Consider the following 13107-nt stretch of genomic DNA (forward strand, 5'->3'; position numbering starts at 1 on the left):
TATGAATAGCATTGTGTTCATACATGGTAGAGATATGGGAACAGTTCAAAAATGGACAGCTTGTCTGTGGTGATCAGCCATGGCTTCCCTCTCAGGGCACAGGAGAGGATAAACCTACTGGCTTTTGGGGTTGGAGAGACTTACTTTCTGCAAGGAGAAGCTGCCTGTCCCTGTGGAACACACTGTGTTTCTGTCCTTGCATAGCCCTTTAAACTGCAACATTCAACCTGAAACCTCTCCTCCTGTACTCCTAGAGGTCCCCAAAAGTGCTGAAACCAACACTCTGGCAATGGGATGTCCTAGGAAAGCTGACTTACACCAGGAAACCATGTATGGAGCCTTTCTGGGCCTGTCCCGAGTGTGGATCCAAGGTGGCAGTAGAGCATTCACTGGCTGGGGAAGGACATGTTACCACTTGGGACCCACATCTCTCTGTGCTGGATCTGCAATGGGCTACAAAGCTGCACTGCAAGCTTTGTTTATTGTGCTCTAACTGTCTAAGGTGACTTATGACGCCAGTCTGGGTCTACTGAGAAACCTCAATTTATATACACAGGACCATTCTGCTTCATGTTGTACAAGTATGGAGATAATGGGACTCTGACACTAGGTTGTTAAGACAACCATAAGAGCCTGATGGTTCAGCCCTCTTAATGCTTGTGACCAGTGCCATAGCCATACATCTCAAGACCTAGGGCTTTCACCTGCAGTGCAAAGACTCAGGAGAGAACAGGCTGGAAAAATAGAGCTTGTGCCACTTGTCGTTTGTGCCATGCCTGTGACCTGAATGTGGGGATGCATGAACCCACTTTCCATGGGGAAGGCCCAGTCTGGATTCAGACAGTCAGACTTGTATCAGCTCCTTCATGCCCAGCCTTGCCACCTCTACTATGGTAACATGGGTGTGGAAACAGCATTTCCCCCCCCTCGAAGCCTATTTTCTTCCCCCCACCTTCCCTATCCTATTTGGTTTACAGATGCAGTTAAGCCTGGTGCTTCTGTGGGCTCTGCACAGACCTCTCTGACATGCCTCTTTGGGACATAAGCAGGGCCAGGGGTGTAGGGTTGGGGGCAGCCCATGGCAGACGAAGTTGCCAGATCCTGAAGCCTGGCTGGGTTCAGGATCTCAGCCTTGCCCGTTCCATGGGCAGTGTCAGGCCCTGTGGCACCTGGTCTTGGGCCATGCACAGCTGTGAGGACCCTGCTTCCCAGGCTGGCACTCATCCACCCTGCAGAGCCCAGGGTTCCCTAGGTCTGGGTGGACGGGTGTTCCTGAGGACGCTGAGACCTGCCTTCCTGGCATGGTGCTCTGAAATTTGCCCTGGGTTTGTCTGTCTTGGCCAAGGAATAGCTAGGAGGATTGAGGTCTTCCCTGGCCTCATGGGCTAAGGAGAAATGCAGTGTGGCCATGGTCTCCAGGTCATATTTAACTTCCCAGGCCAGGGAGGAGCTAGGAGAAATTCATTACTGAGGTGTGAGACCCATCCAGGACCAGCTAAGGATCACACAGAAAATGGCTCCATTTGTGAAGGGAGGACAAAACAGTGGCTGGCCTTCCTTTTGGGCCTACAAGATGACTTTCACAGGGGCACGCTATAACTTGGGAAGCCAGCTAAGATGCCAGCTTAATGGGCAGACTGCACTCAGCCTATGTGGGGCTAGAGAAGGACAGGTCAGCCTGTGGGCAGGAAGAGCTCAGAAGTAGGCAATGAGATTTGATTTTGATTCAGATAGATCTTTCTGGCAATCCCACAATTGTGTCAGTGCAAAGGGGACACCACTTGGATTGGACTAGGAAGTGGGGCAAGAGCCTGTTTGATTCTCTGGGGGCATGGCCAATGCAGATGGGTCCCCATTGAGATAAGAGAGAATGGGGAGGAAGCGCTATCTGAGAAACGGTGTAGGGCAGTCCAGACTAGGAAATATAAATGGTACTCAGGCTAATTGCCTCTCCTCAAAGGAGCCCATCTCCGGGGGTGAATGGCTTGCAGACACCTTCAAACAGAGGGGGAGGGCCCTGCTTTGAAGTTATCCAGAAGAGGGGGGTTATCTTGGGCTCTTACGCAGATCCTACGCAGGCAGTTTCCCTTGATGTGTCTGGCATGGCTGACATAAATGGTTCTACATCCAACACAGTAGGAACCAGCTTGCATCACTGCCATCTGGCAGCTCTGGTCTCACCACCCACGTAGTCCCACTGCATCTCCAGTCCCATCACAATCCCCAGCCATTACTCTGGTAGAACTACACACAACCTCAGGAAGTTTTCACTGAACATCTTGCAGTTGCAGTCTTCTGCTCTGGCTCCCAATGAAGACTGACTTTGGGGTGATCTCAGGCCAGAGGGAAGAGGCCAGCAAGGAGAAGGTGATGCGCAGCATACAACCCTTGAACAGGCAAGGCAGCCTTGACTCCAGCAAGAAGGATGGTGGAGCCACTCTCATCCTGACCCTCACCCTCTGCAATGTGAGGAAGACTGAGCTCTCCAGGGCAGCCAAAGTCTTTGAGGTACAGACCCTGCCACTCACCTTCCATCCCCTTTCTCCACTGACCCACCTCTTCTGTCCCTATTGCCTTCACCTCTCCTACTCTGCATCTCCCCCTCTCTTACTGCTGTTCTTCTGCTTGCCTGTGCCCCCGAGTTATGCCTCCGTCTGCTTTCTCCCTTCCTTCTTGTCCCTATTGTGCTTCAGAGGCTTAGAGAGCTTGACTGGCCTCTCTAGATGGAGGATAGCGCTCTGCAGGGAGGAAGCAGCTAGACACAATCATTTAGAAGAATTGTCATTTTATGCAAGAACGGTTCATAGCAGATACCAGTCTATTGTCTGTTTCTAGCAATTGTGGTGGCCAGCCATGACTAAAAAACAGGCCAGCATTTCAAGTACTGACTGTGGTGTTGTTAGAAGCCAGTGATTTTTCCTGCATATTTGACAGGAGACATAGAGAACACAAGAGCTGTAAACCATATACGCATTATATATTCTGGGCACATGAAGTACCCCTACCAGGTGCTCACTCTCATCTGTGAAAACGAATATCTCAAAAGAAAAGCATTGTATTTGTTACTTATTTTTAATTGTTTGCAATTATTTAATGATTATGGTGTTATTATACATCAGTAGATCTGCTTTCATTTTGCCAGGCTCTCAAGAGTTACCCAGTCACTCATTTGCTATTTCTACACAGATGAAATGCCACAATCAACAGTATCCCATCTTTCATCTCCATCTCTCTCTACGTAATTCTACTGTGTTTACAGTTTAGCCCTGCATGTATTTTAGCTCCTTCTAAACTGGGCATTTCTAGGCTTCATTGCTTAACATGTACTTCTTGTTAATACCTCTTTTAGTCATCTTTTAAAGATATTGTATAAGTGCTTCTAGATTTATTTGGCTTTTCAGTCTTTTGACAAGCCTCATATCAACATCTGGCTCTTGCAGATGTTTGAAACTCAGATCCATCACTTTGAAACCAGGAAAGCCAAAAAGCCCAAGAACTCTGCTGATGATCTTGACATTTTTGTTGAATGTGAAGTTCATAGTGCTGATGTTAATATCCTTATCACGTCCTTAAAGAGAGCAGCAGAGGATGTGAAAACTGGCAGAGAAGACAAAGGTAAGAAACATATGCATGTTAGTGCTGTTTTGTTTCTGTTTAGAGTAGGTTTTTTAGCTTTCTCTTAACAGTATTAATTCAATCAGTCAGGTAAACAAGTGAACATACATTCACTTTTCTTCAGCATGTGACTGTTTACCTTGGGACCATTCCCAATGGTGTGGAAAGGGGGGCATTTTGGCATGGCTAGTGAAACTAAGGTGAGAAAAGTGTTCCATCAAGTAGGGAGCTGAGAAGGATAGAGCAGCAAAACATGAAGCTCAGGTGAAACTGGAAACTCCCCAGTGACAGGAGGACTGTGGGCTGAGACCTGGACAGAGAACTGAGAGCTATGAGGCTCTTAGGAGTGACCACAGACACTTGATGGGAATGCAATAATATGGTAGATAGCCTGAACTTTTCATTTGCATGTACTCCCAAGGAGTTTGCTTAAGGAAAGCGATGGGACAATGCCCTGCTTTGATGGCTTTAACTCAAAAGAACTTGGTACCAACCAAAAGAAGTGGAGAAAAGCAGCGGTTACCTCTGCTTCTTTGAAGCAAAGACAGAGACAGTCAAACTGGTATCTGTCAGAACCATCCCTGTTTTACTGGCTGCGTGTACTTCTGTAACAAGGTCAAGGATTCTGCTACAGTCCTTTCTCCCCTCTCATTTAGCCTGTCTGCCCTCTCCCAGGACTTAGCAGAGGATAGGCAAGATGCATATGGGGATATACACTGGATGACTCATGATCAGGTATAGGTTTTGAGGAGACACGGTCACAAATGGAATGACAAGGGACTTGCATGTAGAACCACTAGCAGAGCCAAAGCCAAAGACAAAAAATAAAAATAAATAAAGGGTGATGTAAGAAACCTGTCTGACTTGTATTTCTTTCTTCTCATTGCAGCATTGACTATAACAGCATGATAGAACTGGTATTTCCCAGCATCTGTGTACTTTTGTAGCCTTGTACGTTTGTGCACTTGCAGTGCTTGGATGTAATTTAATAGGACTAAAGTTAAATATTCCATTCAGTACAGAGATAGCTGGTGTCCTCTTGTCAAGTATCAGGTTCAGGCAATCCCCAAAGGACTTTTTCTCAGCTGTAACAAAAGTCTGATCTCAACATTAGTCTGATCTCAGAAAGCAGCATTAACTTTGCCTCTCCCCTGTTGTTGATTTTTAATTAATTGGTTATAAGTGCTTGAAATTAAAATGGGTACTGTACAAATATGCTTTTAGTCACCAGAAAAGGTCCCCTCTTCAGGAGAAGTAAACTATTTGGAAATTCAGATAATGCTTGATTAATTTTTGCTTGGAAAAAAAAAAAAAGAGAGAGAGGGGAAAAAATGAAGTCAAGATACTTCTTGGCTTGTTTTGTTTCTAGAAAGTTCACATTTTCCTTTTAAAATGCTGTTTTCACTTTTAGAAATATGAAAATTAAAGGATACTTTTTAGGCAAGATAAAAATATTTTTTGAAACCAAAAACACAGAAAGAAACTTCTTGTGCTGTGTCAAACAGAACATCTCATTAGGTCTAAGATGAAATATTTTTGTCTTTAGATATTGTTTCTGTTAATTAAAACTGATGTCTTATCATAACTAGTTAGTTTTGAATCATTTTTCATCCAGTCTGCCAGCTTGGTCAGCAAAATGGAACTCAATAACTGATATACATATGAGTATTTAGATATTCATTGATGAAATTAAAGTTTGCAATCTTCATCATAACTTCTATTTTCTGTGTCTCTTCTAAATTATTTGATCCTATCTCATTTAATTCTTTCTACTTTCTTTTAAGTGCCCTGGTTCCCCAGAAAAATCCAAGATCTGGACAAGTGTCACCATCTGATCACCACATACGATCCTAGTTTGGACCATAGTCACCCTGTAAGTTTGAGGTTACTGGGTTACTGTTGGTTTGTTTTTCAGAAAGAAACTATGCATTTTTTTTTTTTTTTTTTTTTAGAATTTTAGAAGTAAAGAAATACCCAGGAAAGGACAGCAAAAAAGGGCTAGATAAAGGTTGATTTTCAGTGGAGTCTAGGATTTCAGAATGAATAATCTAATGAGAAAAACTTATTGGCTCTGATTCTCCAAGGCAAATAGCATTAACAATAGGCACATGATACAGTCATTTCTATGCAATATAGTCTTTAGCATGTGTTTACCTTTCATTGTTTAGTTAAAAAAAAAAAATCTCTTGTTTATTATTTCACCCGTTATATTTGAATTATGCCCACTTTGTATTAGCTGGTCCACTTAACAGTCAAGTTCCCCACCCTTCCATGTTTTGTGTTTTCTATGCCTCAACCTTTCAAACACTTTATATTTGCCTTTTCAATTTTGCTAATGCCAGGAATCTCATTCAAGTGCAGATGTACAGTGGATGGTAATGAGGACAAGCAGCAAAGAGCTAGTCACTAATAAATACCAGATCCTCAGATCCCACAGAGAGAAGTAAGATGTTTAAACTTGCAAACGTTGTCTAGACAGAAAGTAAGATAAATACATGGCAGCACTGATTCGTGGACAGAATACTGGAACTGAGATTTAAATGTGACTGAAGAAGCTCAAAATGTCTAGTGATTCCTACTGAGATAAGCACCTGAAGTTTAAATTGGAAACAAGTTTCAAAGAGTAAAACCCTTATTTATATCTGACTTTTCCCAAGGTTTGTGAAACCAGGATTTGGGCAGTATTTATGGATACTGCTCTGTTTGCAAAATATTGTTAGAATGTTTGTGATAGGCTTTCCCTTGGATTCAGGCAGTAGGTTTTGGTTAAGAATGGGCCACAGAAAGGGCTTTACTCATAACAGTTACATGTATGTAATCTTAGCCCTGCCATATGCAAAAAATATAGAAAAGGAAGATAAAAAATGCACTGGAGAGTATTGCTCCAGTGAAGATAATTCTAAGACAAAGTACTGAGAACAACTAGCAATGATTTGCAGCTTTAGCATAGACAAGATATAAGAGTTAGGTACAGACAAATGAGGCGAACTGTAGGACCTTTTGCTGATTGCCAAGGTAGGTCTTGGAACTGCTGTGAAGTGTTCTGCAAAACATCACGTAGAAGTGAAGCATGAAAAGGAAAAAACACAGGCTTTGCGCTGAAATGTGCAAAGAAGATTTAGATGGGTGCTAATGGAATCTATGTGATTTCATCCTTCCCTTCTTCAAATATCTGAATTCTATTTAGACCCTTTTAGTAACCTGCACTATCTTTAGATAGTTACCTATGTACAGCTCTGTATGGTAGCTTAAAAAATAAATAAAAAAATCTGGTCTATCTCCTATTTTTGACTTATTAATCTAGAAATCTCTAGGAGAGCTTCATATCATGCTTAACCAGGACATCAGCCAGGAGTTAGACTCAGTGATCCATGTGGGTGCCTTCCAACTCAGGATATTCTATGATTCTGTGATTCTATCTTTCTTTCTTCTTTGCATCTTTCTGTTAGAAATATTCCAAGTATTTGCCTATGTTTTTTCCTGAGCTATCTCTGAGGTTGTTTCCCATGAGATTAATGAATACACATTGGGAATTACTTGAATCTATCTACATTCTACTTTTAATTTGCCAAAGAGAAGGTGTGAGTACTGAAGAGGGTGAGAGAAAGCATGAGTGGTGTAGAGTTACTGAAGTGCTGAGTGGGGATCAGTCACCACTGCAGAATGCGATGCAATATAGAAATACCTAAACTTGAAACAAGTTAGCTCAGGCACTGGAAATCATTCATCTGTGTCAGGCAGGGGCACAAGTCAGCCTCAGTTACTGTGCTGCTGACCATGGCTCAATGTGGACAGGTTAAAGGAAAGTACCAAACGTTAATGTCCACAGCTGGCTCAGCAGAGATTTTGCATATACATTTAACTGCTGAATAGGCAGTTTGGGCTATCCATCTCAACCGTTCTGCTTTGTTCTTTACTGCCTCTTTAATGTCTGGAAGAGCCATGACACCAGTTGCTGGGGCACCCTGACACCTGTATGGTGCTTCCTTGGGGAGGCTCCTCTTGCAGGGACAAAGCTGAGAGGTCATAGCACCAAGACTCTGGCCAAATGGCTTTTTCATGTGTTTTGCATGGACACATTATAGCTACTGACAAGCAAGGGTGGCATTTGAATGACCATGTTTTCCATAACACATGACAAAAAATAAACTTGCTCTTGGGATCCAGTTCTTTGCTCAGATTCACGCACACAATACTCATTAACTGCAGTATTACTGGTATTATTGCTACACTGAAAATTATGTGAATAAACCTAAGGGAGAAAGTTGGCTTGTAGAATGTAAAGTGGTTCCAGTAAGTTCTGAATATTTTAGAATAATAAATATTTGTACAGTGATGCTGATCAACGCTGCTTTATGAGTTATATTTGTAATACAGTGCCAGATTTCAGATTTTATTCCTATTATGAATGATGTAAAATTCAAAGGAATTTGATTCCACATGTCTATTCGTATTTAATAGCTGGAGACCCCTGCTTGAAACTCCATTTCTAGTAAACATTGCAGGGGAGGTGGGACAGGGAGGGAGGAGAGGGAATTATTGCTTTTAATAAGTAAACTGCCCTTTTGAACAGACACCACTGAATCTGCCTTTATTATAACATGGCAATAAATGGGCAAAAGGAGATTCAGATGAATACATATACTTCCCGTAGATTCACTGGTGACTCCAGTGATTTCTAGCCAATGAATACCCCTTCTTTTTCCAGAGTGCAGAGCATCATGCAGGTGCAGTGTACTTTCTCTGGTGAGGTTATACTGGGCTTGGTACCATTATGCGCATCACATTCCAGTACCGAAACCTTTGTGCTTAGCACAAGAGAGCAATGACTTGGAGACTCAATTCCCTCCCAGCACAAGAGACACCTCCAATTCAATTACTTTTTTTTTTTTTTAATGTGATTTTCATTAAAATTTGACTTTAAGTTTAGTGGTAAGTGATGCAGTGTTTATGAAAAACTCCAAAACCTTCCTACCAAGCCATGTTACTTTCCTTTCTGGTCACAGGCCCAAAATTTTCAGCAAAATGTCATGGATGTAACTGACTGCAGACTTTGGCTTGCCTGTTCATAAGGATCAAGATTCATTGCCTCAGAGAAAACAACCTAACTGAGGCCTAGTTATTTTGAATGCTTCTGCCAGCATATTTATTCATGCCCAGAAATCTCCCTTAATGTGAAACTTTTTTTGAATTATGTTTTAACTCAGGGATACACTGACCTGGAGTACAGGAAACGGAGGGCATTCTTTGCTGACCTTGCCTATAATTACAGAGCGTAAGTACAAGACTGCTGAAGAGGCACTTAAACTATCACTGTGTGTGTTCAGACATTCTCATGTGCAAGGGAAACCTTAATCTTTTAGTGATGTATCAGTCGGGCTATCTATTAGAAAAGAGAATTTAGACATAGAAACTTTACCTCCATACAATGCAGACTTTTCTCACAACACAATAAACACATCTTAAAAGTCATAGGGTTGTATTCACATCTCATTCAGTGTCTTAGCAGGGGTAATTTCTCCATATAGGTCTTTCATTTCAACCTTGAAGTTCCTTCTAGGACAAGCTCCTAAGATGAGGCTAATCTTTTTCAAGGAACTATGAGGAACAATTTTTAGGACATTCCTTGGCAAATTTTTAGTACATATTTTTGACAAAGAAAATAAATTTACTACTATATTTGTTTGACAAAATGGCCAAGTCCATGTAGATTACCATTCCCAACCAAAATCTCCCTAACTGAAGAAATGCTATCAGAGCTACAGGGCAATTGTCTTTTCTAATTGAAAGAGGAAAAAGCCTAAAAACCTCTAATCTCCCATGTGCATGATTGAAAGTGTTCCCATCTTTCTGGGTAAAACTTCAGAATCTCACTGCTGTCTGGCAGAGTTAAATAAATTGTTAGAACTGGTTGTGGATTATCAGCCTCATGGTGTCCAAGAAATGGTAAAATCTTCCAAGTCAGGAGATCTGAATAGAATTCTATTTGACTATAGTTTTCTCATTGCCACTATATATCACAGCTAGCCTAGCAGAAAACAGCACAAGAGCACAGACTGAACTGACCGAACTATTGGAGAAGTAATAGTGAAGAACTGGAGATAAGACCTTTCATCAGCGGACTAAATGATAAGCATGCAGTGTATGCCTGGACAGATCTTTGCCGATGAGTTTGATGATAGTACTGTGCTGATCACGTCCTCATGGATGGATCATCCAGACATGCAATGTAAGGTGGTTGCTTGATCGCCTTCAACGGAGATAAGGTTAAGCCTGAAGGCCTGTTTTTTTTCTTCTATGAAGCAGAACATGGCTTCCTTTCTTACCATATTCTTCTGTTTCCTCCCCACACTGAACAGGGGAGAAAATACACACATTAGAGTCTACCAAAAGAGTCTACACAAAGAAGTGATCTTTGTGTGACTGAATTTGAAAACTGCTTTAGAAACATGCATTATTTCCTCTTAATTACAGAGGGGACCCTTTGCCTCGCATTGAGTACACAGCACAGGAGACTGCAACTTGGTGAGTTTGTTACTTAAACTCTGAATCCTGGGCCATTCCATTGCAGTGTCAGGAAGGACAGGCAATATGAGACAATTATTTTGAAGACACATTTAGAAACCTCAAATTTTACTCCATGATAAAGTGTTCCCTTTTGCTCGTTTGTTTTGCAGAAACTCATTCTCTAGGCTGGCCCTAACTATTTGCTTTATAGAGCAAAACATGTTTTCTTGACCATCTCCCTGCCTGCCAATCACATTAAGATATCAGAAGTTACAAAACACCTGGAGCTTCTAGTAGAATATCTTAACCTTCAAGAGCAACCTTGATTCCTCCCTGGATTTCTTTTAATTGACTTCTAATTAATCATGCCTCTGGTGGTGACAGAACTATTGCCTCTCCAAATCTGTTACCAAGATAAAGTGCCCACTCATGGAATAGCAGCTCACTCACAGGATGTGGCTAATCCAATATTAATAGGACAGACCAGCCTTCACTGTTCTTCTGCAAATATTCTTTGCTGTTAACATGAATAAGCGTCATTCTCTTGAACTGATGGTGAAGGAAACTTTGGAGTGTCCTTCCAGAATACATTATTTGCATTGTCTTTGAGGTCATATGAAATGATGGGCAAGTTACTTTTACGTGGGTGCAGCATGTCTTTATTAGGTCTTTGCTTCTCCTGAAGATTTGCCACTTAAAAAAATGCCAAACATTCATTCAATTCACAGTATGTTTGCAGACTTTACATGAAATTAGTGGTAGATCTGAAAGAAAGGGGAGTTCTTATCTCATATACCTCAGGTTCCACTTTCTCCCACTGTTTAATAACTCTCAGTAAGTGCCAATAATTATACATTTGTATGATAATACAAACAGAAATATATCCAAATGCCCCAAATTAAGAGGAGGGCCCCAGGATTGTGGAAGGTACCATATGTGCACATAATAGAGTCTTTGTTCAGATACGTTTACAACATAAATAGAAAGTTAGCCTAAAGGTGGGAGAAGGGGACAGTGATAGCAATATTTTTAACTGTGGAATTGAAAAAGTGAGAGCTTAACTGATTTGCCCCAAATTATACAGGAAGTTAATGTCAATGCTGGAAATTAAATCCATATTCTAAATCTCTCATGCCAGGACCTCAACCACAGGGGCATCCCATCTTTTTCAATGATTATTTTACTTTAAATAAAATTTATTGTGCCATAGAAAGCTTGAGGGGTGTTGTCCACAATCACAGAAACCTTGCATCCAACTCACCCAGGCAATCACATTTTTATTAAGCTCAAATAAGTTTTTATAGCATCTTTCAATTGTCAAAGATTGATAGTCAGTGTCATGCTCATGATTGCTACCACCAGCCAGCAATCTTGGCATGGGATGGTGTGTGGAAAAGTCATATTTAAGAAAATTTAATTTTGTGTTCTTTCCTGTTTTTCCCTTTTGTTGCCAACCTCCGTCATTCCTGCCCTTCTCCACCTAGAATTAGTCCCACTGTGGTAACAGAACAGACCTTTAAAGCAGTATCTGCCTATTTCCCCAAACAACCAGTCCCAGCAACCCAGGTTGTCTTGTTATGTGAAGCCGTTTCCAAAATTAGACCTCTCAATGGTTATCACAGCTCCCTGCGGCTGTGCCCTGAGGTCAGCTGCATTACAGCACAACTTAATTGAGCTCAGTGCAATTGAAAGGGAAATTTGTAGCACAGACCAAAATTCCCTTGGTGTTCACTCTGAAGAGTTGTTGGATGCCTTCAGTTTGTAGCAACATGGTTATAAAAATGAAAACTAATCAAGTGCAGAAATATGACTTTCAGAAAACAGAGGGTAGAGATGAGCTGAGTTTGTGTTTTTAAGCAGCACTCTTGGAAGGTTGTGAAACTAAGTAGTCATAGAAGATGTCTTGTGGGTAAAAGCTATCACAAGAAAAAGTGAGAATCTTAACCAAAATTATGGGGATGCACCTGTCACGTCTTCATAAAAAAAGCAGAGTAGTACCACTTTTTATCTAAAAGAATAAGGGTATTTATGCAAACTACAAGCCTTGACTTTAAAGTCTTTCATGTGACTGGCTCCATCCTTCAATAGAAAGCTTCTTTCTGGAGTGTTGCATAGCCCACACTTTCAAAACTTTCTCTTTCCTTCTCTGGAATGGATGACCCTCAAATAGCAGCTTAATTGTCTTCTGATTGTGGAGACAATGGATGTTGAAAACAATGTGATGATAGAGAACCAAATCCCCATAGAGGGTCAGAGTCACTACCACTTAAGCATGTGAAGATTGTTGTTGTTGTTAGTTGTTTGTTTGTTTTTCCTTTTGTTGTTGTTGGTAGTGGTTTGCCCCAAACACCCACTGAAGACGTATTCCTGGGCTCTACTATTGTTTGTTTGTTGTTGCTGTTGTTTTTATAAATAGGAGAGACCTACTGTAGTCATATTTTCATTCTACTTCAGTTTTCTGAAAGGTGGCCAATGAGCTAAGATCCTTTACAGACAGATTAGCGCTTCCACATGGTAAGACATCGACACTATATTAGCGCAAGCTAAACTGTCCTTTGGAAATATCTGCTACTCTCTACTGACTTTGGAGTAAACTTAGATGATTGCCTTAGAGCTACTTAGAAAGGACAGATGCTTGACTTTGGATAATTCATCACTACTCTCTCAGACTGTCTATGTTTCTGTGGTAGACAATGTTTGGACAAACAGTAGAGTGATACTTTGATAAAAGAGACCATATGTGCAGAAGTGTAAACAAGCCTGCCCTCTTTAGACTCCAGTCTGGGATGAACTGTGTACTGGTTCAGATCCTATGCAATCCCACTGAAGTCAGTAGTATTCTATGGGGAATAAGGCAGGGCAACATTTGAACTCTAGTCATCCTAATTTTTTCCTAATTCTTCCATGGAAATGGCCCAGTCTCCTGCGGCTTTTGCAATAGTGACAGCAGCCACTGTTTCCCTCTGTTCTTTTATTTTTATTCCT

At 41.3% G+C, this 13107-nt stretch overlaps 1 protein-coding gene across 1 annotated transcript in view; it reads left to right on the top strand.

Moving 5' to 3' along the window:
• The first annotated feature begins 2310 nt into the window (after window positions 1–2310).
• Window positions 2311–13107, top strand: part of LOC101794316 (tyrosine 3-monooxygenase) — a 34007-nt gene continuing 23210 nt past the window's right edge. Inside the window, exons 1-5 of the mRNA XM_005022557.6 lie at window positions 2311–2508; window positions 3441–3615; window positions 5400–5488; window positions 8823–8890; window positions 10090–10140. Coding sequence (XP_005022614.2) covers window positions 2311–2508; window positions 3441–3615; window positions 5400–5488; window positions 8823–8890; window positions 10090–10140 — 581 coding nt within the window. The remainder of the gene's footprint in view (window positions 2509–3440; window positions 3616–5399; window positions 5489–8822; window positions 8891–10089; window positions 10141–13107) is intronic.

Source organism: Anas platyrhynchos, chromosome 1 (assembly GCF_047663525.1).
Source record: "Anas platyrhynchos isolate ZD024472 breed Pekin duck chromosome 1, IASCAAS_PekinDuck_T2T, whole genome shotgun sequence".
NCBI classification, from domain to species: Eukaryota; Metazoa; Chordata; class Aves; order Anseriformes; family Anatidae; genus Anas; species Anas platyrhynchos.